General features: G+C 46.9%; 1 protein-coding gene across 1 annotated transcript in view; it reads left to right on the forward strand.

The window, feature by feature from the left end:
• CDCP1 (CUB domain containing protein 1) overlaps positions 1-25,075 on the forward strand; it is a 60,915-nt gene extending 35,840 nt beyond the window's left edge. Inside the window, exons 5-9 of the mRNA XM_038761488.1 lie at positions 7,233-7,454; positions 10,213-10,593; positions 13,056-13,421; positions 19,622-19,709; positions 22,580-25,075. Of these exons, the coding sequence (XP_038617416.1) occupies positions 7,233-7,454; positions 10,213-10,593; positions 13,056-13,421; positions 19,622-19,709; positions 22,580-23,006 (1,484 nt within the window). The 3' untranslated portion in view covers positions 23,007-25,075. The remainder of the gene's footprint in view (positions 1-7,232; positions 7,455-10,212; positions 10,594-13,055; positions 13,422-19,621; positions 19,710-22,579) is intronic.
• Positions 25,076-26,418: the final 1,343 nt, after the last annotated feature.

Raw genomic sequence — 26,418 nt, forward strand, 5'->3', positions numbered from 1 at the left:
GCAGATGAGGGGAATTTTGGAAAGGATGTTGAGTTAGATTTTGTAAATCTGATTTGGGGAGTTGTTTTTTTTTTTAAAAATAACTTGAGTGAGTCTGTGTTTCCACAGAAATGATGAATCCTCTGCCGTCAACACTGTTTATCTGAAACTCACCTAATTGTTTTATGTAGGCTAGTCAACATCTAAAAGTGGGTGAATCAGTTGGATGGGTACAGACTTTGGTTTAGGTTAGTTCTTCCATGGCATGAGTGAGATGAGAGTGAGAGAACACCCATTTCCAGGGATAATCCCCATTTCTGTCTTTCCTTCCCTCACTGCAGGTATCCCACAACTTCCCCTCCCTCCAGTCTCCCCAGTTCTGAGGAGTGGTCCAGAAATTCACCTCCTTGTGGCAGGCCACTATTGGACTCTCTTCTGGTGGCCTTAAATGTTGGATTTGACTTAACATACCCCTCCTATATTGTATTCATTCAATCATATAAATTTATACTCCAGAGTTAGGGTGTGTCAAGTAATGTGGAAGTATATTCCCCAAATGTGTGAAAAATTATCAGGTAGCATTGCACTAAGGGGAGCAGGAACACTCTTTTAGGGTGATCTTTGCCCCTTGGTTTGAAAACCAGAACCATCTAGGACCTTTAAGAATACTTATTAGTGCAGTAATCATTACGTTTGAGTATGTGGTGGAAACCACCCAGAGTATGTTTTAGATGATGTTAGTCTGATTTTTATTTTAACCCACTTCCCATCTCTCCACACCCCCAAAATACCCAAATGACATGATTATTACTTTCCTGTAATACAGTGAAACATCTGGAGAGTTAAAGGGAGTGAATTTTTCTAGTACATGACATTCACTGTGAGGAAAGCACTCAATATTTTCTTCCTCTCCTTTCCCCCCCTTTATTATAATTTTTCAATTTACTTTTTAAACAGAGTAATTTTTATTTTTTGAGCAAGGATTCAAGTTACTGAAAAACAAGATCTGGTTCTCATATTGTAGATATTAGAATTTATTCATTTTTGGGTTTTTTTAAGGTATTAAGTGCTTACTATATGCCAGGCACCATGCTAAGCACTAGGGTAGATACAAGCTAGTCAGATCGGACAGAGTCCATATCCCACATGGGGCTCCCAGTCTTAAGTCCCATTTTACAGATGAGGTAACTTGAGGCACAGAGAAGTCAAGTGACTTGCCCAAGATCACACAGCAGACAAGAGGTGGAGTCAGGATTAGAACCCAGGTCCTTCTGATTCCCAGGCCCGTGCTCTATCCAGTAGAGCATGCTGCTTCTCTCGCTGTTTTATTCAGTTCCTATAACTTATGAAGTTTAGCATGACAGTTTCAATCAAAGGCTCGACTCAACTCAGAAAGATTCTTTATCTAAGGACTGGCATAACCCCGCAGAAGGTTATTGCTGATTCAGATTATATTAAAAAAAAATGAGTGGCCTTCTATATCCTATTGTAATTTGTTAAACAGTCTAATGTGTCTTTTTGTGATTGGTAATCCGTTCTTCATGGCAGAATGTTCAGGGCACCTCTTCATCGTTGTTCCTTAAGGGTTGTCAAAATTCCTCAATTCAGGAGATACACAATTCGGAAACATTAATGGAATTCTGTAGGGCTGCTGTATTTTGCACTGAATTCAGTAGCAAGTTTTTGTGTTTGGCCTTAGTTGTACTAGAAATGATGTTCTGTGAGGTTATTTTTCTCTTACAAGTGAAGATAGAACAGTATTCATGTTTCACTGCAATGAGATGTGCCCTACCTCCTCACCTTCCCCTATTGCCCCCCATCACCAACTGGGTCAGTCCCTGGGAGAAAGAAGTCTTTGTAGGAACAGCCTGTTTTCCCATAACACATATTTTCATTGTATGTTTTTGATAGAATATCATTGTGGAATCAGGGATGTTCCTTCAGATAACATCTACCTGTCTGGTTACAAAGTGATGCAATATTGGAAGAATTGATTGTGTTTCTATGTGACATTAGTCAAGGCAAGTGTTGCCTTATAGAAGATTTGTCAAGAATGTAACCCCGTAATATAGATGGACTGTATTTTGTTGTGCCTTTGTTGTTGTTTTTTAATTTGTTTGCCCTACCTCTGTGTACCTCCTCATGTTTCATGTGCTCACTCTCAGATTTCAAGTTTCTCAAGGGTAAGGCTACTGCTACTATGCCTGTAAATTCCCTTGCTCTTAATATATAGTGCTGTACACTTTGTAGACCCTTAATAAAGATTCATCTAATTCTTTTTTATGATTCAGGAGTTGCATTCCTGCAAATTCCTGCCTGAAACTTATGCTGGAGTGTTACACGGCCATTCCCATGTCATGCGTATGTGCACAAGCTGATTCTTCCTAAACCACATCACTTTGTATCTCAACAGGCTAATGTCAGAAACACACTGTCACCAAAACACAGAGGGACAGCACCCATGTCCACATATCCACGTTCCCATTCCCTTCTTCCTGTTATCTTTAAATTACTTTGTGTTTGTTTTGCATGTTACTGTTATTCTTGAGGTCGCGGCTCATTTCTTCTATTGTTCTCAGTACATTGCTCTGCATGTAGGAACTCAATAACTATCATTGACTGAAATCTGGTCAAACTTCAGAAATCCCAGGCAGCTTCTTAAAGATTTTTCACCAGCAACAACTACAAGAGAAGAGAAGCAGTGTGACAGTGGATAGAGAGCACAGACCTGTGAGTCAGAAGGTTCTGGGTTCTAATCCCGGGCTCACCAATCATCTGCTATGTGACTTTGGGGAAATCACTTAACTTCTCTGTGCCTCAGTTACATCATCTGTAACTGTCCAACCTGGTTATCTTGTATCTACCCCAGCGCTTAGTGTGGTGCCCGACATATAGTATGCACCTGATACCATTTTAAAAAAGGGTCTGCTACCTCCAGCCTCAGGCCCTTTCCTTTAAGCCACATTGCTTCCTACACTGTTTCTTCTGTTTTCCCTGTTTCCCATTTCAAGAAATCATCCATTTCAAGAAACACTCTGCTAACTCAGTTATGCTCTCCCCATAAAGATCAGGCCTGGGCACGTTTGTATTTTTCTCTTCTCCTTCCCCGTCTGCCACCTCCATTCTGTTACAGATGAGCTAACTTTGTAGGGAGGAGGGAATTTCCTTTGACTCCTGCTGGATAGAACCAACCCAATTCCTGGAAAGGTGGGGTGGGGGGTTGTCCCCAGCCAATCCCAGTGGTTCCAGGGACAATTCCTAGGGAACCTCCCGCTGGGAGCTAGTGGGGGCTAAAGCAAGAGGGGGAAGGAATGCTGACATCAAGGACGTACAGCCCCAGCCCCAGAGCAGAAGCATCTTCCATCTCCCTCCCTGCCGCTTCTCCTCATCCTCACTCTACTGCAGCAACTCCTCAAGTCTGTAAAGTCTTTATAATGCCAAAATCTTAACCCGTAGGGTGCTTGGAAGAGAGATTCTGCCCTAAGTATACTTTTGTGTTTTCTTTTTTTCCTTAGGAGCATGTAATTTTAGCTCTGCACAAAAGAACCAATCATCCTTTTCAATTCATGTTCAGGTGGAGCTGCCCATGAGCTGCCTCTCTTTTCCTGGGTTGATTGATGAAGTCTGCATTGTTCATAGTAATAATAATAATTGTGGCATTTGTTGAGGACTCACCCTTTGCGAAGCGCTGTGTAAGCGCTGAGGGGGATATAGCTTTAATCAGATTAGACACAGTCACTGTCCCACATGGGGCTCACAGTCAGAAACAGCCATTCAGAATAAGTCTGAAGAAGTATATTATTGCATCCCTTTAGATTCTTCCATCTAAAGGCACTTTATTAAAGAAAACTAAAGCCCATCAAAGTCAGGTAAATGTAAGTTTTTGAGGGCAGTGAACTTACTTTTTACTCTGTTTTATGTTCCCAGGTGCCTAGAAAGGCGCTCTGTATGTAACAGGTAGTAATTGCATTCAAGATGTCTGAGAGCATTTTGGAATTTGAAACTTTGTTCTTTTTTTGAAATCTGTTACCATATCTGAAAGTTTTATTGGCCTCTCCCTCAAATCTGTCAGGAACAGAAGGAGGAGAAGGAAGCAACAATAAGAGAGGGAAAGAAAGGACTGAAAGTTGTTTGTCAGTTGATATCTACTTAGTTGTACGTTACTTCAAGTTCACAGTTGGATATCTAGTGATTTGAAGGTCGGTAGGAAGGAGATATCGGCATGTGTTTGGATTTGATTATTTGAACATATTTCTTTCCATCCCACTTCCACCGTAATAAATCCTCTATAAAACGGCCAATCCCCCTGTGCTCTTTGCTCAGAAACAATTTTTAATTCAGAGGACAATTATTAAATTGAGGTGGCAGTTTCTGGGATTCCCATGAGCCCACTTGAGGTTTTCTTCCTGGTCTTCAGAGACAAGTGGAGCCTTGGAGATCAGAACCTGGGAGGCAACTCTAGGGAATGGCCCCTCACCTCCCCTGTATCTACCCCCTTCTCTTACTGGATTTGCTGCCCAAGGAGTTGGCCTAGGCAGGGCAGGGTTTTTGTGGGGGGTGCTTGGGTACAAGGCAGCCGGGGTGGGAGAGGCCCTTGTCTTGGGCCCAACTCCTCAGAAACCCCAAATAATAATAATGATGGCATTTGTTAAGCGCTTACTATTTATTGTTATACTTATTATTACTCTATTTTACTTGTACATATTTATTCTATTTATTTTATTTTATTAACATGTTTTGTTTCGTTGTCTGTCTCCCCCTTCTAGACTGTGAGCCCGCTGTTGGGTAGGGACCGTCTCTATATGTTGCCGACTTGTACTTCCCAAGCGCTTAGTACAGTGCTCTGCACACAGTAAGCGCTCAATAAATACGACTGAATGAATGAATTAGACAAACGTACTCCTTGTACACATGCAACCAACCTTTCTCCAAGGGAGGGGTACCAGTATCAATTTGCTCATTTGCTAACTGGAAGGTTGGATGAAAGTTTTAAACCTTGAAATGAACCCTTTAGACTGTAAACTCATGGTGGGCAGGGATTGAATCTGTTATCCTGTTGTATTGTACTCTCTCAAGCACTTAGTACAGCGTTCTGCACACAGTAAGAGCTCAATAAATATCACTGATAGATTGACTGAATTTGCTTTTGCAATGCATTCGAAAAGCAGCACGGCCTAGGAGAACAGAGCACTGACCTTCGAGTTGGAGAACTTGGGTTCATTCATTCATTCATTCAATCGTATTTATTGAGCGCTTACGGTGTGCAGAGCACTGTACTAAGCGCTTGGGAAGTACAAGTTGGCAACATAATTTTAATCTCGGTTCTGTCACTCACCTGCTGTGTGACTTTGGATGTCATTTAACTTCTTCGTGCCCCATTTTCCTCATCTGCAAAATGGGGATTCAATACCTGTTCTCCCTCCTATTCAGACTAAGAGCCCCATGTGGTACCTGATTAAGTTGTATCTTCCCCAGCTCTTAGTACAGTGCCTTGCACATAGTAAGCACTTAAATACCCTATTATTATTAGCTACTCCATTCTTAAAAGTTGATTTAGTTCTGAATACTCCTTCCAAGTGCCCAGTTCTGGGACCGTCTCTATATGTTGCCGACTTGTACTTCCCAAGCGCTTAGTACAGTGCTCTGCACACAGTAAGCGCTCAATAAATACGACTGAATGAATGAAAGGCAGGTCTCCATGGTCCTTTATCATTATTTTTGGTCATTGTCTTCTTCAAACGGAAGGACGACTACTGTCATGTGTCTGAGGAGGAGAAGAAGAGGAAGGCTCTTCCTTAGGTTACCGTGCAAGTTCAATGTTTGGACATCCTGGTGAGGCTGGGAAATTCTGGCATGAGAGACTGGACTCTCCATCCCTGGAGAGCTTTGGAAACAGCATTTATAACCGTGGGCACTAACTGTGCATTTGGGCAGAGGGGCTGAGTCCGCAGCAGGGGGGATAGTTCCAGGGGTGCCATCTGCACCCCCAGACCACCACCCCATCCACCCCCTAGCTTCCAACCCATTCACTGGCCTTTCCCTACCATGGGCCGCTAGCTGCCCTGAGCTGTTCGGTTTTGATTCTCTAGGTTCATTCCAGCTCCTGGTTCAGCTCTTCAGATCCATCTGTGACTTAAGCGATACGATTTTTCTATTAGACGCTCAAGCAATTTAGTAAAAGGCCAGGAGCCTAAAACATCATATGAAACTAGTAAAAGCCAGTTGTGGATGAATAAAATTTGCATTTCCACTACCTCTATGTCAGGGTATGGCACAGGCTAGTCTGGACTGGACTAGTGGAACTTTTGAAGGTCAATAGCATTTTGGGTTAGATTTCTAAGTACCTAAAGGGCTGGATCACACCTCTTATTGCTTCAGTATTTTCCTTCAAGTTCTTACTTCAATGCCTTGCACACAGTAGGTGTTCAGTGAATACTGATGATAGTGTAGGCCATATTCCAGATTGAAAGACCCAATTATTCTGCAAGGCTAAATTCCCAAACTATAAATATGCTGCAACAAGGCAGCTCATGGGTACCACAATGAACAGTATGTATTTATTATTCTATTTATTTTATTAATGATGTGTATCTATAATTATATGTATATTGCTGCTATTGATGCCCGTCTACTTGTTTTGATTTGTTGTCTGTCTCCCCCCTTCTAGACTGTGAGCCCGTTGTTGGGTAGGGATTGTCTGTATTTGTTGCCAAATTGTACTTTCCAAGTGCTTAGTACAGTGCTGTGCACACAGTAAGCGCTCAATAAATAAGACTGAATGAAAGGGCATTTTGCTGTAATTGGATTTTTCTGGGGAAGAAATGGTTCTGAGATTTTAGGTTTTCAAGACTGACATTACCATCTCCAAGGTGCCATCCAAGCCACTCAGATTGATGCCTTGTAGAGCAGAGGTGCTAAAGGGGGAGAAAGGATTTGTTTAGAGAGGGGGTCTCACAGGGAAAACTCTGTTTTCACAATCAAAACTCGCATGGGTGTTATGTCATCTCTGGGTGGATATGTTGGTCCCCTTTTCCAGAACCACTTCTGAGGATGGGACCCAGGAGAAGCCTCAGGTGTCCTCACTTATCAGATGGAGAGAACAGGGGCAGCAGACAACATTGGAAGCCCATGGGGAAGCTGGGATAAAGGGAACCCTGTACAATTCAACCCCTTGCAGGTTACCGGAAAGCCAGATGCATTCCCAGCACTGAGAGCGAATGTTATCCTCCTCTTCTTCTTGCGCTGTTTTCCAGATGTGACCTACGAAATCGACTTGAGCACTGAAAGAGCCATGATATTGGCCATAGAACCAAAGCCAGTCCCGATGACCCGGAACTACGTCCCTGCCTGCTTAATCTGCCAGGGGCCCAGGATCTGCAGTCCCAGTTTGGTACTAAAATCAGGCTCCAAACACACAATCTCTTTCCTCTGCAACGATCTGAGGCGTCTGTGGATGATAGCTGAAAAAAACATAAGTATGATTGGGCTGGGGAGCAATGCATTTGTCTCTGGTGGGATTCTGGGGTTTTGAGCTCTTCCTTTCCCCTTCTCCTCCATCCTTTAGTGCCCCTCTCTCTCCCTTTCCCCTTTTTGAGGAACCACCTGGATGTACAAGAATAGTTTGACCCACCAAACTGCTGGTTCAGTATGCAGGTAGATTAGAGCTGTCTTTGACAGTGAAGATGAGATCCCAGCCAAGATGCCAAAGAGAACATTCACACTCATAAAGATTCATGGTTTTCTTCAAGTACTTATTGCATGCTACGGGGCATGTGACCCAGAACTGGGCACTTGGAAGGAGTATTCAGAACTAAATCAACTTTTAAGAATGGAGTAGCTAATAATAATAGGGTATTTGTTAAGTGCTTACTATGTGCAGGGCACTGTACTAAGAGCTGGGGAAGATACAACTTAATCAGGTACCACATGGGGCTCTTAGTCTGAATAGGAGGGAGAACAGGTATTGAATCCCCATTTTGCAGATGAGGAAAATGGGGCACGAAGAAGTTAAATGACATCCAAAGTCACACAGCAGGTGAGTGACAGAACCGAGATTAAAATTATGTTGCCAACTTGTACTTCCCAAGCGCTTAGTACAGTGCTCTGCACACCGTAAGCGCTCAATAAATACGATTGAAGGAATGAATGAATGAACCCAAGTTCTCCGACTCGAAGGTCAGTGCTCTGTTCTCCTAGGCCGTGCTGCTTTTCGAATGCATTGCAAAAGCAAATTCAGTCAATCGATCAGTGATATTTATTGAGCTCTTACTGTGTGCAGAACGCTGTACTAAGTGCTTGAGAGAGTACAATACAACAGGATAACAGATTCAATCCCTGCCCACCATGAGTTTACAGTCTAAAGGGTTCATTTCAAGGTTTAAAACTTTCATCCAACCTTCCAGTTAGCAAATGAGCAAATTGATACTGGTACCCCTCCCTTGGAGAAAGGTTGGTTGCATGTGTACAAGGAGTACATTTGTCTTTTAATTCATTCATTCATTCAATCGAATTTATTGAGCGCTTACTGTGTGCAGAGCACTGTACTAAGCGCTTGGGAAGTACAAGTTGGCAACATATAGAGATGGTCCCTACCCAACAATGGGCTCACAGTCTAGGTTAGAGGTTAGAGACTAGACGTTTGTGTGTATTTTCAAGCATCTGAAAGCTCTTTCTTGCAGCTAAATCTGTATCCCTTTCTTGTCCTGAAATTAGATTATATCTTCACTTTGGGAGAAATGTCATTTTTAACCCAGTGTTGGTTTGTTGAGTAAAATGTGCGTTTTAAACAAACTTGTTTTTAAGAATTTATTGAACTTTTAATTCTGATGCTCTTATGATTTTCATATTTTAAAAATATTCACGGCTATAATCACAGTTAAACCGTTCCTATACCAAGGGAGTGATTTGGAACTATTCTCTCTGGGTGCTATTGTGCCCCTACCATTTTACTGTAAAAGCCTCTTTCAGCATTGCACATTTATCCAGGAAACAAAGAAGTTTGGATCACCTTCTATTCTTTCTCAGAATCTCGAATATTGGAGATTTAAATGGTTTACCTAAACTTACTCAGTATGATATTAGATCGATCGTCATGATAATAATAATAATAAGCTCACTGTGGGCAGAGACAGCGTCCACCAGCTCTGTTGTATTGTCCTCTCCCAAGCGCTTAGTACAGTGCTCTGCACACATTAAATGTTCAATACCATTGATAGTGATTTTTTTATCTTCACTGAGAGCAAATCACAGGAAAATGACCAAGGTTGGCCATCAGAAAGAACTTTCAGCAGGTGACGGTTGTTAAACCCTGAACAAATTAGCCCAGGAGATTGTGTGCAATACTTCCCTAGTAATCTGTAAAAATGGAGTAGCAGATTCTCATTAATCACATGGCTCACCACAGGATTGGCCCTGGGTCGTTAACTTTCTGCCCTATTTAATTCCATTTCAACAGCAGAGCTCCAGGTGGCCTTTAGGGAGAGGGTGGGTTGAATGACTTGATCATATCTTTTAGACTGTGAGCCCACTGTTGGGTAGGGACTGTCTCTATATGTTGCCAACTTGTACTTCCCAAGCGCTTAGTGCAGTGCTCTGTACACAGTAAGCGCTCAATAAATACGACTGATTGGCTCAGGGGAAAGAGCACGGGCTTTGGAGTCAGAGGTCAGGGGTTCAAATCCCGGCTCCGCCAATTTTCAGCTGTGTGACTTCGGGCAAGTCACTTCACTTCTCTGCGCCTCAGTTACCTCATCTGTAAAATGGAGATTAAGACTGTGAGCCCCACGTGGGGCAACCTGATCACCTTGCATCCCCCCCCAGCGCTTAGAACAGTGCTTTGCACATAGTAAGCGCTTAACAAATGCCATCATTACTATTATTATTATTATTATTCTCTGTGCCTCAGTAACCTCATCTGTAAAATGGGGATTAAGACTGTGAGCCCCCCGTGGGACAACCTGATCACCTCCCCAGCGCTTAGAGCAGTGCTTTGCACATAGGAAGCGCTTAATAAATGCTATCATTATTATTATTATTATTATTATAATGCCTGCAGGGTGTGATCTTTACTAGTTCAGACTTCAGCCCAAAGCAAAACCGAGCTCTCAGTTGTAATTCTTTTCCAACTGCTCCCCCTCCCTGTCCCCTAAAATCCCATTTTTTATAACGAAGTGAGGTTTCTGTTAGCCTCTCTGTGAGCCATCCTGAGTCCCTCCTCTTTGCTTCTTCTTGGAGCTTGTACAGATGCCAGGTACTGCCTGGGAAAGAGCTATGCCCTCCGTGTGCCTGGGGACATCATCCAGCTGCCAGTGGAATTGCGTGACTTTTCTTGGAAGCTGCTGGCCCCCAAAGACAAGGTCAGCATCGAGATGACCCCGGTGCTGAGACTGCAGCAGCACACCCAAGAGAAGCCCTGCACCACAAGCTTTGGCTACATCCTGGCCGGCGCCATCCCCAGCCAGGATCTCCGCTTCGGCTCCTACTGCCCCGGCGGCTCGGTGGCGAAGATCCAGGTGAAGCAGAACTTCTCTGTGACGCTGCGGAAGTTCAGGGAAGGCTTCTCCAACGAGTCCTCCAAGCAGAGCCTGGAGGTGAAGTTTATAGCTCCTTCCAAAGGTGAGGTGCTTTTCCATTCCACTCAGCCAGTCAGTCAGTCCATCGAGCTAATCGGGCACTGATTCTGTGCAGGGCACTGCACCAAGCGCTTATCGGAGTACAGGGACAATAATAACAATGTTACTTGTTGAGTGGTGGCTGTGTGTCAAGCACTGTTCTAAGCGCTGGGGTAGATGCAAGTTAATCAGATTGGACACGGTCCCTGTCCCGCATGGGGTTCGCTCTCTTAATCCCTATTTTACAGAGGAGGTAACTGAGGTACAGAGAATTTATTCATTCAGTGATATTTATTCAGTGCTTAGAACAGTGCTTTGCACATAGTAAGCGCTTAATAAATGCCATCATTATTATTATTATTATTGAGTACTTACTATGTGCAGAGCACTGTACTAAGTGCTTGGGAAGTACAAGTTGGCAACATATAGAGATGGTCCCTACCCAACAGTGGGCTCACAGTCTAGAAGGAGGAGACAGAGAACAAAAAACATATTAACAAAATAAAATAAATAGAATAGATATGTACAAGTAAAATCAATAGAGAAATAAGTACATACAAACATATATACATATATATGGGTGCTGTGGGGAAGGGAAGGAGGTAAGGCAGGGGGGATGGAGACGGGGAGGAGGGGGAGAGGAAGGAGGGGGCTCATTCTGGGAAGGCCTCCTGGAGGAGGTGGGCTCTCAGTAGGGCCTTGAAGGGAGAAAGAGAGCTAGCTTGGCGGATGGGCGGAGGAAGGGCATTCCAGGCCAGGGGGATGACGTGGGCCGGGGGTCGACGGCGGGACAGGCGAGAACGAGGCCCGGTGAGGAGATTAGCTGCAGAGGAGCGGAGGGCACGGGCTGGGCTGGAGAAGGAGAGAAGGGAGGTGTGGTAGGAGGGGGCGAGGGGATGGACAGCCTTGAAGCCCAGGGTGAGGAGTTTCTGCCTGATGTGTAAATTGATTGGTAGCCACTGGAGATTTTTGAGGAGGGGAGTAACATGCCCAGAGTGTTTCTGGACAAAGACAATCTGGGCAGTGGCGTGAAGTATGGATTGAAGTGGGGAGAGACAAGAGGATGGGAGATTGGAGAGGAGGCTGATACAGTATTCCAGATGGGAGAGGATGAGACCTTGAACGAGCAGGGTAGCCGTTTGGATGGAGAGGAAAGGGCGGATCTTGGCAATGTTGCGGAGCTGAGACCGGCAGGTTTTGGTGACGGCTTGGATGTGAGGGGTGAACGAGAGAGCAGAGTCGAGGATGACACCAAGGTTGCGGGCCTGTGAGACGGGAAGGATGGTAGTGCTGTCTACAGTGATGGGAAAGTCAGGGAGAGGGCAGGGTTTGGGAGGGAAGACAAGGAGTTCAGTCTTGGACATGTTGAGTTTTAGGTGGCGGGCAGACATCCAGATGGAGATGTCCTGAAGGCAGGAGGAGACGTGAGCCTGGAGGGAGGGGGAGAGAGCAGGGGCAGAGATGGAGATTTGGGTGTCATCAGCGTAGAGATGATAGTTGAAGCCGTGGGAGCAAATGAGGTCACCAAAGGAGTGAGTGTAGATCGAGAACAGAAGGGGACCAAGAACTGAACCTTGAGGAACCCCCACAGTAAGGGGATGGGAGGGGGAGGAGGCACCAGCAAAGGACACTGAGAATGAACGGCCAGAGAGATAAGAGGAGAACCAGGAGAGGATGGAGTCTGTGAAGCCAATGTTGGATAGCGTGTTGAGGAAAAGAAGGTGGTCCACAGTGTCGAAGGCAGCTGAGAGGTAGAGGAGGATTAGGATAGAGTAGGAGCCGTTGGATTTGGCAAGCAGGAGGTCATTGGTGACCTTTGAGAGGGCAGTTTCCGTGGAATGTAGGGGACAGAAGCCAGATTGGAGGGGTCAAGGAGAGAGTTGGTGTTGAGGAATTCGAGGCAGCACATGCAACTCACAGTGGTCATCCCCATTTTACAGGTGAGGTAACTGAGGCACAGAGAAGTTAAGTGACTTGCCCAAGGTCACAGAGCAGACAAGTGGCAGAGCCAGGATTAGAATCCACGTCCTTCTGACTCCCAGCCCTGTGCTCTTTCCACTCTTATTCTTCAAATGCCATTAAGTTGTTACCGACCCAAAGCAACTCCATGTATACACCATCGGCAGTATATCCCATCTTCTGGTATGCGTATCGTTAGAGTTTTCTTCGTTAAGATGCAGAAGTGGATTACCATTGCCATGTTTCGTGCAGTAAAAACTTGAGCCTCTGCCATTGTCTTTGGTCATTGTTTGATCACTTGATTGTCGGCCTTTGACTCTTTCCCATGCTGTTGCTTCACAGCACAGGTAAATCAACTTTATCTCTTCCACTCTTTCCACTAGGCCACGCTTTTGGTCTGAGCACAACTCTGAGTCCCCGTCCAGAAGGAGAATGGTAGAATCAAATATCCCCAAGTTCTGGAGGTGCAAAATACCCACTTTGATTTTACTCCCTTCTTTCCTGCAGACGAGGGGCTTTTCACCGTGATCCCAGACCCCAAGGGTAAAGTTTACCTGAGAACCCCCAACTGGGAGCGGGGGCTGCCCCCACTGGCCTCGGCGTCCTGGAACATCACCGTCCCCAGAAACCAGGTGGCCCGGCTGGAGTTCTCCAAGGAGCGGATGGGGGTGGCCTGCGAGACGGGTCGGGCTTACATGATCATCCGAGAGCAGATCCCCAAGGCAGAGGAGATGGTCACCCGGGAGGACGAGTTGCTGCCCAAGCCTCGGGACCTCTATCACAGCTTCTGGGTCAACGTCTCCAACTGCAGCCCAATGAAAGGCAAACAGCTGGATCTGCTGTTCTGGGTCACACTTTCCCCGAGGAAAGCCGGTAAGTTGCCCGGAGTTCTCGCAGCGGGAATGGCGTGTGGCTGGGAGGCTGCTGGGACTGTGGGCTGGCAGAGGGGCACTCCTTTTGGCATTAGCCTGATGCGGTTATTTTCACATGCATGAAATAATCTGCAAACTGCTGGCCATTAGGCATAAAACACATTCTGCCTGACCCCTCTTCCTTCTCCCCCCAATCTCTTGCCACATTTCCATGCCACCTCCCCCACAAGGTCTGCCATTAGGTCATGAGCGATGGAATGGAATCGCCAACCTCCCCAAGCCACAATGGGAAATCATCCATCCTATGTGCGATCTAGAAATCCCTTTATCGTAGGTATGTTTGATCAAACTGAGCATGCAGAGATGTTTTTGGGGGGGCTGTTCGGAAGCCCCCCTTGGCCATGGACTGAAGTGTGTGGTATTTAAGTGCTTACTGTGTATCAAGCGCTGTACTAAGCACTGAGATAGAGATAAGATCCTCAGATCAGACAGTCCCTATCCCACATGGGGCTCCTGGTCTAAGCAGGAGGGAGAACAGGTGTTGAAACCCCATCACAGATGATGAAACTGAAGCACAGAGAAGCTAACTGACTTGCCCAAGGTCGCACAGCAGGCGAGTGGCTGAGGCAGGATTAGCACCCAGACCTAGGCCCTTTCCCCTAGGCCACGTTGCTTCAGTGGATTAGGAAGTTTCGACAGTCAGCCCCTCTAGGAGCACATACACTTTCACTCTCTCACATCTTCATATGAGTCTCCTCGTTTTTTGGATTTTCATTCATAGGATAGGGAAAGGAAGGTCTTTCAAGACTTCCTGCTCTATTTTGGTAACAGCCTTTGAACAGTTAGTTCCTTGTGTCTTTCGAGAAAGTAGTAGTGAAGTGAGTAGATGGAGCTGTCGAGTGCTGAGTGGGAGATGGATGGTGCAGAGTCTTGCCTGTGAGGGGCAAAACTCCCCTCTCCCTTGGTGCGACAACAGTTCGGGACAATCCCTTATTTGCACCTCAATCTGCATATTTTAAAGGGAGGGACAGATTTCATTTAGCAGAAAAGTCTCAAAAATGTGAAAATCCCTAGCCATGATCTGGTCCAAAATGTTAACTGTGAATTCAGTGGTTCAGAGAAGAGTAGATCTAAGCAGTTCATCCTTCCTCAGTTTCCTTTCTTCATTTTGTTGCCTTTTGCAAAAGAAGCAGTTTGATTTCCCTCTCCCCTTTAGCACATAACGACATCTTTTCACCGGCTAGGTAAGGATTGATCAACTGGTTACCCAGCTGTAGCTCATAAACAGACCATTAAAGTTTCTGTGACATAACTAGCATCGAAAATTTCTGGAGCTGGAGTACAGCCTCTGCTCAGGTGACTTCCAGAGCCTCCCAGGAGTGTCCCACCCAAAGCAGAACAGAGACTGGGCCAAATCCAGACATTGTTTAGGGTTCTGGGCCACACTAGTGGCAGTCATTGTGAGTGTGACTGTATCTCTTCATGGCTGGCATCCAGACAGTTCCTTGTTCTGAAATGCAGTTTCGCAATTGGAGGAGAGATCTGTAGTTAAGGAGGGGATTGGCAAACTCTCCTGGAGAATTTGTTGGCCAGAGTCCATGGAGTTTCACAGGTTGAGAATCTGGCTCAGGTTAGGTATAAAATGTACTCATCACATAGCACTAGATTAGCAGCGTGGCCTAATGGGAAGATCGTGGGCCTGAGAGTCAGAATACCTGGCTTCTAATCTTGGTTCTTCCACATGTTTTCTTTGTGACCTTAGCCAAGTCACTTCTCGATGCCTAAATTATCTATATAATGGGGATTAAGACTGTGAATCCTATACTGAACTGGGACTGTGTTCAACCCGATTATCGTGCTTCTACCCAGCACTTAGTTCAGTGCTTGGCACATAGTAAGCACTTGACAGATACCCTAAAAAAGTGCCAAAAGAGACTGAAAAATACCAAAAGATCTCCACAGTGTGCTGCTTGAAGGACTCATTTTCAGGCTTCTTTACCCCTTGGGCAGTGTTGCCAGAGACCCGTAGTCACTACAGCCACAGCCAAATCTTTCCTACAGTTCCGAAATTAGAACAGGTGCTGCTGTCTCTGCGATCTCTCCCCACCCCATTTGGCCCACTGTGGGAGGAGAGGAAAGCAGGGGTCAAGTGTGGCTTTTTCGGGGATGCTGCTGCGGTCACTGGCTGCCCTTTGGTGGGATCCCAGCATTTCAGTGATGTGATGGCTTGTTGGGGCCATGGGGCTCATAGCTGGGCCTTGAAAGGCTGCTGGCATCTTCATTGCTCAAGGTTCTTGCACTGTTCACACTTCTTGTGTTGCTTGTGTTTCCAGTGCTGCTTGCTTTTCTCTCTCAGGGACTCAAGTTGGGCCTAGCTCGCCGGGATTAAAACACCAGCCCACCCCCCAAAGCAGCCCTATCTCATTCTTTCAATCCTATTGATTGATTCATTCATTCATTCAATCATATTTATTGAGCTCTTATTGTGTGCAGAGCACTGTACTAAGTGCTTGGGAAGTACAAGTTGGCAACATATAGAGACGGTCCCTACCCGACAACGGGCTCACAGTCTAGAAGGGGGAGACAGACAAAACAAAACATGTGGACAGGTGTCAAGTCATCAGAATAGATAGAAATAAAGCTAGATGCACATCATTACGAAAATAAATTGAATAGGAAATAGGTACAAGTAAAATAAATAGAGTAATAAATTCATTCAGTCGTATTTATTGAGCGCTTACTGTGTGCAGAGCACTGGACTAAGCGCTTGGGAAGTACAAGTTGGCAACATGTAGAGACAGTCCGTACCCAACAACGGGCTCACAGTCTAGAAGGGGGAGACAGACAACAAAACAAAACATGTGGACAGGTGTCAAGTCATCAGAATAAATAGAAATAAAGCTAGATGCACATCATTACGAAAATAAATTGAATAGGAAATAGGTACAAGTAAAATAAATAGAGTAATAAATCTGTACAAATATATATACAGGTGCTGTGGGGAGGGCAAGGAGGTAGGGTGGGGGGATAGGGAGGAGGAGAGGAAAAAGGGGGCTCAGTGTGGGAAGGCCTCCTGGAGGAGGTGAGCTCTCAGAGCTTTGAAGGGAGGAAGAGAGCTAGCTTGGTGGATGTGTGGATTCAGGGGGTATTTATTGAGCGCTGACTGTGCAGGTGACACCTGAAGACCAAAGGTGTCATGGGGTGGTTGAAGCAGTCTGACTGAGAAGCAGCATTGTCTGGTAAATAGAGCACTGGCCAGGGAGCTGAAAGGACCTGGGTTCTAATCTTGGCTCCGCCTCTTTTCTGCTGGGCAAGTCACTTAACTTATCCACACCTCAGCTACCTCATCTGTGAAGTGGGAATTAAGACTGTGAACCCCATGTGGGACATGGACTGAATCCAACCTGATTAGCTTGTATCTACCCTAGCGCTTATTACGGGGCCTGGCACATACTAAATGCTTAACAAGTACCATAAAAAAAAAAGGGTTCCTCGCCCTTTGCTAAGGGAAGGCCAGGGCCATCAAGGCCGGCTGTGGAAAGGCCAGCTGAAGTTGGGCACAGTCCGTGGTGACAACTGCCCCAGCGGAGGATACAGGGAGGAAATCCTGCAGGTTATTCCATGGCCTGGCACAGTCATTCCAATCCCTTGTCTCTCCGCCAGCTAGGAGGAGATGTGGCCTTAATGGTGAGCCATTGTGGGAGTGAGACAAGGCTGGGGATCCTGGGGTTCTAAGGGTTCACAGCTCATTCATTCATTCAATCGTATTTATTGAGCACTTACTGTGTGCAGAGCACTGTACTAAGCTCTTGGGAAGTACAAGTTGGCAACATATAGAGACGGTCCCTACCCGACAGTGGGCTCACAGTCTAGAAGGGGGAGACAGAGAACAAAACAAAACATATTAACAGAATAGAATAAATAGAATAAATATGTACAAATAAAATAGGTAATAAATTCATACAAACATATATACAGGTGCTGTGGGGAGGGGAAGGAGGTAAGGTGCTGGGGAGGGGGAGAGGAAGGAGGAGGCTCAGTGTGGGAAGGCCTCCTGGAGGAGGTGAGCTCTCAGTAGGGCTTTGAGGGGAGGAAGAGAGCTAGCTTGGCGGATGTGCGGAGGGAGGGCATTCCAGGCCAGGGGGAGGACGTGGGCCGGGGGTCGACGGCGGGACAAGCGAGAACGAGGCCCGGTGAGAAGATTAGCGGCAGAGGAGCGGAGGGTGCAGGCTGGGCTGGGGAAGGAGAGAAGGGAGGTGAGGTAGGAGGGAGCGAGGTGATGGAGAGAGCCTTGAAGATCACTGTGAGGACCGCAGAACCACTGCACCATCCCCCTTTTAGCCTTTCCCCAACTCTCCTCCTGGGACTCAAACATCCTGGAGCTTAATAATGAATTGATTGGCCCATCAGTCAATGATATTACCAGTGTACTGTATGCTGAGCACAGAACTAAGCACTTGGGAGAATGCCACAGAAACAAAAGGCACGATCCCTGCCCTTGAAAAACTTACAGTCTAATGGGGGAGAAAAGCAAACATGTTATTTATAAAAGAGTTGGAGGAGGTGGAAGATCAAGGGTCAAGCTGGGAGCACCAGAAGTCTGGAAAGATGAATAGATAAAATGTATGCAAAACAATGTAGTAGTAATTGTGGCATTTGTTAAGTGCTTTCTTTGTACCAAGTACTGTACTAAGTTCTGGGCCTCAGTTACCTCATCTGTAAAATGGGGATTGACTGTGAGCCCCCGGGGGACAACCTGATCACCTTGTAACCTCCCCAGCGCTTAGAACAGTGCTTTGCACATAGTAAGCGCTTAATAAATGCCATCATTATTATTATTATTATACAACAAATCAGGTTGGACACAGTCCCTGTCCCACATGGGGCCCACGGTCTCAATCCCCATTTTACAGATGAGGTAACTGAGGTTGAGAAGTGAAGTGACTTGCCCAAGGTCACATAGCAGACAAGTGGTGGAGTCAGATCCTTCTGACTCCCAAGCCCGTGCTCTATCCAGTAGGCTGTGCTGCAGTATGTATGTAACTTAAGAGCTGAGAGTGGGTGATGGGTTGACATGTCAAGAGAAGCAGTGTGGCTCAGTGGAAAGAGCCCGGGCTTTGGAGTCAGTCGTCATGGGTTCAAATCCTGGCTCCACCAATTGTCAGCTGTGTGACTTTGGGCAAATCACTTAACTTCTCTGTGCCTCAGTTACCTCATCTGCAAAATGGGGATGAAGACTGTGAGTCCCCCTTGGGACAACCTGATCACCTTGTCACCTCCCCAGTGCTTAGAACAGTGCTTTGCACATAGGAAGTGCTTAATAAATGCCATCATTATTATTATTATTAGGTCTAGGGGTGTTGGGAATTGATCAGGGAAGATTTTCTGAAGGGGATGGTATTTAAAGATGGGGAGGGCTGTAGTCTGACAAGTTCCAAAGAGGAGAAAGTTCCAGACAAGAGGGAAAAGCATGAGCAAGGGGACTGAGGTGGGAGAGTGAGCTTGGGCCAAGAGTGTGAGCTGGGAATTAGCAAGAGAAGAGTCTGTGTGTCATATGAATGGAGCTGGAGGAGAACAATCCCCAACTCCCAGACATTCTGCCCACCAATTTCTACATCCGATCCTCTTATCCTCTGAGGGTCCTAGGAGCCTTGGCCTGCATAGGCCTTACATTCCTTCTCCAACCTCACAGCCCCTCACAAACCTAGATATCCCATCCTCAAGCCCTAATCAGCTTTCCCTTATAACTGGAAATAATAATAATTATTATTATGCAGCTAATAATCCCTCTTCTTTCCTGTCCTTTAATTTCCTATAATCCTCTCCTCCCATCTCTGCTTTCCTTAGTGGCCAAGTTAGATCTTTCTTTTTCTCCTTTGACTTGCCTAAGCGTGTTCAGCATATCAGTTCCTCTCCAATTAGTTTCCCTCTGCCTCTGCTCTCCTGTAGAAGGAGTTCTGCAAACCTGAAACCCCACCCTTCATTTCTCTGCTTTGGAATCATTTCCCCTTTCTCTCTGCGTGCTCCTCGGCCAAGGCCCAGGCCCGGTTAGTTCAGGCAAGTTCAGCGTGGCTGAGGAAAAGCCAGGCACACGCTCCTGGGGCGGATCTTTTCGGGGCCCCTCCGGGTTGGACCTCAGTTTATCATTCGGTGGAGCCTGGTGAAGGCATCCATTCCTGTTTTCTTTGTCTCTGTTTACAGACCTGACTGTCATCATTCTCGCGGCTGTCGGCGGCGGGGCCACCTTGCTGTTTGCCCTCGGACTCGTCATCTGCTACGCCAAGAGGAAGTAGGTCCAGTTCCTTTTTAGGTGGCTGAAGGGCCCCGTTGCGGCGCCCATCCCGATTCTCGGTTGTCTTTTCTTGGCTCGTTTCCTGGCCGAGCACTGCAAATTGAACTTTGTACTTCAGAAGGGGAGTGAACAGGGAAGGGGGAAAAACTGGTACTCTGAGAAGCCAGCAACCTCCCGCTACTGCTTATCAGTCTTAGATTGGGTCCTGGGAATCATTTACTAGTTATCAATATGAAGGCCCTCCTGGCACAGAACCCCGCCACTTGAAGGCATTCACTGTCCTGGCTGTCGACGGTGAAGCCGGCCTGTGGCTTTGGAAAACAGTTGCTTCCTCACCACCTGGCTGTCTTCCTCCAATTCCTCAAAAAGATCGATTGTTCTCAATTCCCTACATTCCAGCCCACACCCCAGAAGCACCAGACGAACCTGGGGGAGCATACGGTCATTATTCATTAGAGGCAGACGGAGGGAAACTCACATTTGAATGAGTCAGTCAGTGAGTCTCCCACTATCTCACATTGTCAGCTTCTGTTTTACACGAGGGAAATAGCTCTGTCTTGGTCTTTGAGAGCCTACGCCAGGATCAGATTCTCCCGGGCGTTCGGAGGAATCGGTTGGGTTGTATGTGCCTGTCCTGCAGTGGAGTGGTTACTCAGACTTGCTTCTGAAGGATGGTTTCAAACTCCTTCTTTTTGACTGTCACAGTCCCTAAGGTGTCTGACTGCTGGGCTTTCCCTGCTGTTTGTCCATCAGGGCTGTCCTGCAATAGGTGGCAGCCCCAGTTAGAGAAACTGGCAGGGGTTGAAGGGGAGAAGCAGCATGGTCTAGTTCACAGAGCATGGGCCTAGGAATCAGAGGGACCTGGGTTCTAGTCCCAGCTGCGGCACTCGTCCGCTGTGTGACTTTGGACAAGTCACTTAACTTCTCTGTACCTCAGCCACCTCATCTGTAAAATGGAGATTGAGACTGTGAGCCCCACGTGGGACATGGACTGAGTCCAACCTGATTTGCTTGTATCTATCCCAGCGCTCAGAACAATGGCTGGCACATAGTAAGTGCTTAACACAGCGTAGCTGATAGAGCAATCAATCAATCAGTCGTATTTATTGAGCGCTTACTGTGTGCAGAGCCCTGTACTAAGCGCTTGGGAAGTACAAGTTGGCAACATATAGAGACAGTCCCTACCCAACAGTGGGCTCACAGTCTAAAAGGGGGAGACAGAGAACAAAACCAAACATACTAACAAAATAAAATAAATAGAATAGATGTGTACAAGTAAAATAAATAGAGTAATAAATAAATAGAGTAATAATAAATAGAGTAATAATAAATAAATAGAGCAATAATAAATAAATAGAGTAATAGACACAGAGTAAGAGTAAGAGCACAGACCTTGGAGTCCAAAGACCATGGGTTCTATCTAATTCCGGCTCCACCACTTGTCTGCTGTGTGACCTTGGGCAAGTCACTTCACTTCTCTGTACCTTGGTTACCTCACCTGTAAAATAAGGATTGAGTTTGTGAGCCCCATGTGACAGGCACTGTGTCCAACCTGAATTACTTGTATCTACCCCAGCGCTTAGTACAGTGTCTGGCATACAGTAAGTGCTTAACAAATACCATTATTATTATTAGCCAAAGCCATAAAAAAAAGTCTGTGGGTGTGGAACCAACTTGGTGTTTTGCAAACTTGCAGTGCCACTGGGCGTGTCATTGGCAGTGTGTGGAGCTTGGACTTCTTGCTCCCAAGGAGGAAGGGGTTGCCACCATCCATTGGGGAGTGGACTTTGAGGCGTCTCTGGGTGCACCCTTTCAATCACTAGATAGAGGCAATTTATTCTAACTTCAGCAAGGTCCAAGGAGCCACTCCAGGCAGGGTGTCATCCCAGTTGACATGCTTTAAGGGCACAAGTCCTAGAAGGGATATTTTACTCTTGAGCCCCGGTCAGCTGTCGTCTTCTTCCTTTTCCTTAGTTTTGCCTCTTCTCTCTTTGTTACTTGAACTTCAGCCGTTCAGACCTCTTGCACAGTGTAAAATATAAAGCAAGTCGGGATTTATTCACAGAAGTTTTTTTAGTCTCAGTGGTCTGGCGAGTTAAACTAGTTCTGGTTGTCATTTAAATTAAGGCAGAAGCTTCCTCCAAAATGTCAGACACCTGACCATTCAAAGGCAATGAAGAATGAATCATCCCAAAAATGCTCCAGTCAAAACCAGCTCCCACCTCACTTTCCCCTCCCCCTGCCCTACCCCCGCTTCAGTATTCTCTCGGCTTCCTCTGTAAAAATTGCTCTTGAGGAAAGGTATTCCTCTGATTTCTGAGCCTTCCCTGAGTGCAGGTTGACCCGCTGGATTGGTCGGGAGGGATGGGGTTGATATCGATAGCCCTTGGGTTGGCAGTGGTCAAAGATGGGCCTGTGTATGGTGTCAGCCGAGACCCCAGCTTGTCTTTCTAGACTGTGAGCCCACTGTTGGGTAGGGACTGTCTCTATATGTTGCCAATTTGTACTTCCCAAGCACTTAGTACAGTGCTCTGCACACAGTAAGCGCTCAATAAATACGAATGATTGATTGATTGGTGAGAGGAGGGCCTAGAGAGGTCCTGGAAGGGGGTTTATGTGGGAAGGTGTGAGTTGCTGCCCCCACCTCATCTTCACCTTCCTCCCCACCATGTCACTGCTGCTGTCTCCCTCAAACAGGGACTGTGGGTTGGACACTGAGGTGGGTGGGTGGGTGCGTGGGGGGGGGGCAAATGGCTCCATAGCCTCCGGTGGGGCGAGGCCCGGACCTCACTGTTGCCTTCCGACATGAAGTGAAGTTCCTCACTTGTCTGCTTGCTTCTCCTCCCCCCACCAACTCCTTCCAACAGGAAAAAGGACCTCAATAAGCACCCCGCCGTGGGCATCTACAACAGCAACGTCAACACCCAGGCACCCGAGCACCCCCAGAAATTCCGGAAGAGACGGAAAGACAACGATTCTCACGTTTACGCGGTGATCGAAGACACCATGGTGTACGGGAACCTGCTCAAGGGATCCAATGGCTCGGTCCCCGAGGTGGACGTGTACCGCCCCTTTGAGGGACCCACGGGGAACGTGCCCCCCTCCCCGCCTCCCATCTGTTCCAGGGCTGGGACGAAAAGGCCTAGCACCGAGGACTATCCTCCCTCCCGTCCCGCTTCGGAAAGCGAGCCGTACACCTTTTCCCATCCCAAGCCCGTCGAGCACACGGTCAACGGGGACACAGCGGTGCCCTTGCTGGATATCAAGGAGCAGGGGGAGCCGACGGAGCACTGACACGGAGCCGGACCACAGACTCCTTGGCAGGGAGCCGCCTGGCATGTCGCGGGGCCGGCGGGGCCTGGAGGCAACCGAGGGGAGAGAATTCTCTAGGCAACGAAGGGGCTGTGAGTGTGTGTGTTTGTGGATGCAGCTTCATCCTTTTCCCTTAAGCACCTCAAGCTTTGGCTTTCGCAGTGAACTGTGAGAACTCCAGTCGGTTGGTGCCTGCCACTGTTGCAGATATTTTCTCCCGGGAAGTGGCCATCAGAGCCCATCCCCGATTTGTATCATGAACCTCTGTGGGCGGAAAAGCAGCAGCCCCCGGACCGAGGCTTGAATGATGGAGCCCAGCCAGAGGAGGGACGAACTGCAGGAGAGTGGTGATCCTGCCAGCCGCTGGTTCCCTTGGGGAGAGAGAGAGAGGCGAGAACCTGCCGCCCAACTTTCTTCTGGCAGCTTGGCCCTCCACGTGCTAACTTCCAGGGAGGTGCCTCCGCTTCACAGGGTGAACAACGCTAGAAAAAGCAGCATATCTGACGAGAGAACTCTTCAAATTGTTCTGGTGAAGGGAATACTGAAGAGCCAAGATTTCAGCTCTCCTGGGATGGAGACATGACTGGGGCTTCCTTGTTTGCAGCAAGATGTGGGATTAGATGTCCCACATCGCCTTGGGAGTAAATTGCTCCAGAACTCCTTCATCGCATTCCTCATGTAAGAGTCACCGTGGCTTTTGTGCTCCCCAAGTATGTACTGAATGCCCTCCACTTCTTATTTTGCTTTGGTTTGGTGTCAGAGATGGCGGCTTGTTCCAACCCTGTCATGCTTAAGGGAGGCACGCTTTTTCCCCCTCCCCTTTAAAAATAAGAAAATGAAATGTTTGAGGGACAAACATGATGTTGAGTTGGCGCTCTCTCTCTCCCACCTGATTCCCTGACTTTCCTCCCAGCACTACCAGTTACTCAAGGAAACTGCTTCAGCCTGAATGTCTACTGAAAGGACAGCTTCAGAAAATGGAACTCAGCTTGTCTTTGCCAGTGGGTCTTTTAGTGTGTCTTTAAGTCTTCACTGGGTAAGGATTTATCGTGGCCTATTTCTAAAGGGACAAGATTGATGAAAACCCAGCAGGCGGAGAAAAAAGTGTACTCCATGGTGGCTGAACTCCGGCTCTCTGCCACCTTGAAGCCAGTTCAGATTATTGGTGATGGGTAGAGTGAGTTCTGCCGAAACCAGTTCGTTCCATGTTGATGTCCAACTTGAATTGCATTTTCAGAAAACAGCCTGTCCCCTGTGGAATGTCTCTGAGTGTGCTTTGGCCCTGTTCCCCAAGAAGGACTCATCCGCCTTTAAGGGTGCCTCTTGTCCGTATTTCTGTCGGCACTTTGTGAAAACATATAAAGAAGCAGAGGCAGCATAAGTCAGGTATCTGGAAAATCAGGCTCTGCCTTGACTTCTCCCAGGAGCCTGTTTTATTTCCACAAAGAGAACTCTGCAGTCGGCCAATTTCTGCTCGCTCCCATGTTGTTCAGACAGACTTTTTCCCTTCATACTTTGGCCAAGGAAAGGAGCCAATTCTTTTTTTTTTAATGGCCTTCCAGTAACCATCAATGCATTAATTTGCAGTAGATCTTGGGTTAGGTAGTCAACATTATCACAGTTCTGTTTGTCACTCTTTGACCAACACTGGCAAAGTTACCTAGCACCCACTCAGAAGTGTTCGGGTGTTTGGGTTTCAGAGCGGTTGGCGATCATTTTTTCCCATTTGGCATGATGCCATCCTATGCCAGGGCCTCCTGCTCCCTGGACCTGGGGACAGTCCGTGTTCTTAAGGTCCCGGATCCCGGATCCTGACGCCCACGTCCCCTCTTCCCACAAATTAGGTGGTCCTACTTGTGGCCTAGATGCCTTCTTAAAGAGGGGAAAGGCTCTCTCCTTACAGGATATGTGTGTTTCTTTCTATCTCCTGTGGCAGAGCGAGTTCTGGCTCCACGTCCTGTTCCCATGAATCTCCGGGGTTCAGACAGAAAGTAACTTATTTGCTGTAACATATGTCTTGTTTTTTAGGGTGGCATGTTATTCCTTTCTTATCTTTTAGTTTTTTTAATAAAAAGAAACATGCAGACCAAGTGTGTGTTTTGGTGGATAGAGTGTTTCAGCTGTTGTGTTCCCTAGATTTCCCTGGGCCCCAGTTTCTGAGTGATTCTCAAGGCCTGACAGACAATAATAAAAATTGTGGTATTCGTTAAGCATTTACTATGTGCGGAGTGCTATACTAAACACTGGGATAGATAGGTCACCAGGTCAGACACAGTCCCTGACCCACATGGGCTTATAGCTGAGGCACCAAGAAGTTAAGTGACTTGCTCAAGGTCGCACGGCAGGCAGGCGATGGAGGCGGGAAGACTTGATTCCCAGGTCCAAGCTCATTCCACCGCCAACTCGCCGTGTGAGAAGCTCTCTCTTTTGTTAATGAAATAAAGTGACAAAGGCATTGTGTCATTTACTAGGCTATATTTTCAACAACTTAAAGGAGGGGTAAAAAAATCACAGGTGGTCCTAGTCTAACCCTGAGAAGTTTCTATTCTAAGCAGCTAATCGGACTTCTCTCTCCCACTTCTCTCCGTCTTTCTCTTCTCCATCTCCTTAACCCCAGCCCCACTACACATTCATTTCTGGGAGCCCTAGCCCCTTTCAGGGAAATGGGAGATTCATTGGGATCGGAAAACTGAGAAGCAGCAGGGCCTGGTGGACAGAGCAGAAGCTTGGGAGTCAGGACACCTGTGCGATCTTGTGCAAGTCTTTTCACTTCTCTGTGCCTCCATTTCCTCATCTGTAAAATGGGAATTCAATACCCATTCTCCATTTCCCTTTAACTGTGAGCTCCTTAAGGGACAGGGACTGTGTGTGATCTGCTTGTATTGTATCTATCCCAGCCCTTAGTACAGGGCTGGGTACATAGTACCCAGAGAGAAGCAGCGTGGCTCAGTGGAAAGAGCACGGGCTTTGGAGTCAGAGGTCATGGGTTCAAATGCCGGCTCTGCCAATTGTCAGCTGTGTGACTTTGGGCAAGTCACTGAGCTTCTCTGGGCCTCAGTTACCTCATCTGTAAAATGGGGATTAAGACTGTGACCCCCCCCCCCCCCCCCCGGTGAGACAACCTGATCACCTTGTAACCTCCCCAGCGCTTAGAACAGTGCTTTGCAAATAGTAAGCACTTAATAAATGCCATCATCATTATTATTATAGTAAGGGCTTCATAAATACCATTGTTATTATTATTATTGATCTTTCAAGTTGAAGCTCCACACCTGAAGAGCATCAAGAGCATCCCTGTCTCTGCAAGACAGTGGATCAGAAGCAAGGTGGAGGCGTCTCTACAGCTCTTCCAGCTCATCAGAGCCCACCCAGGCTGGGCAAGAACACGTTTACT

Source organism: Tachyglossus aculeatus, chromosome 2 (genome assembly GCF_015852505.1).
Source record: "Tachyglossus aculeatus isolate mTacAcu1 chromosome 2, mTacAcu1.pri, whole genome shotgun sequence".
Classification (NCBI taxonomy): domain Eukaryota; kingdom Metazoa; phylum Chordata; class Mammalia; order Monotremata; family Tachyglossidae; genus Tachyglossus; species Tachyglossus aculeatus.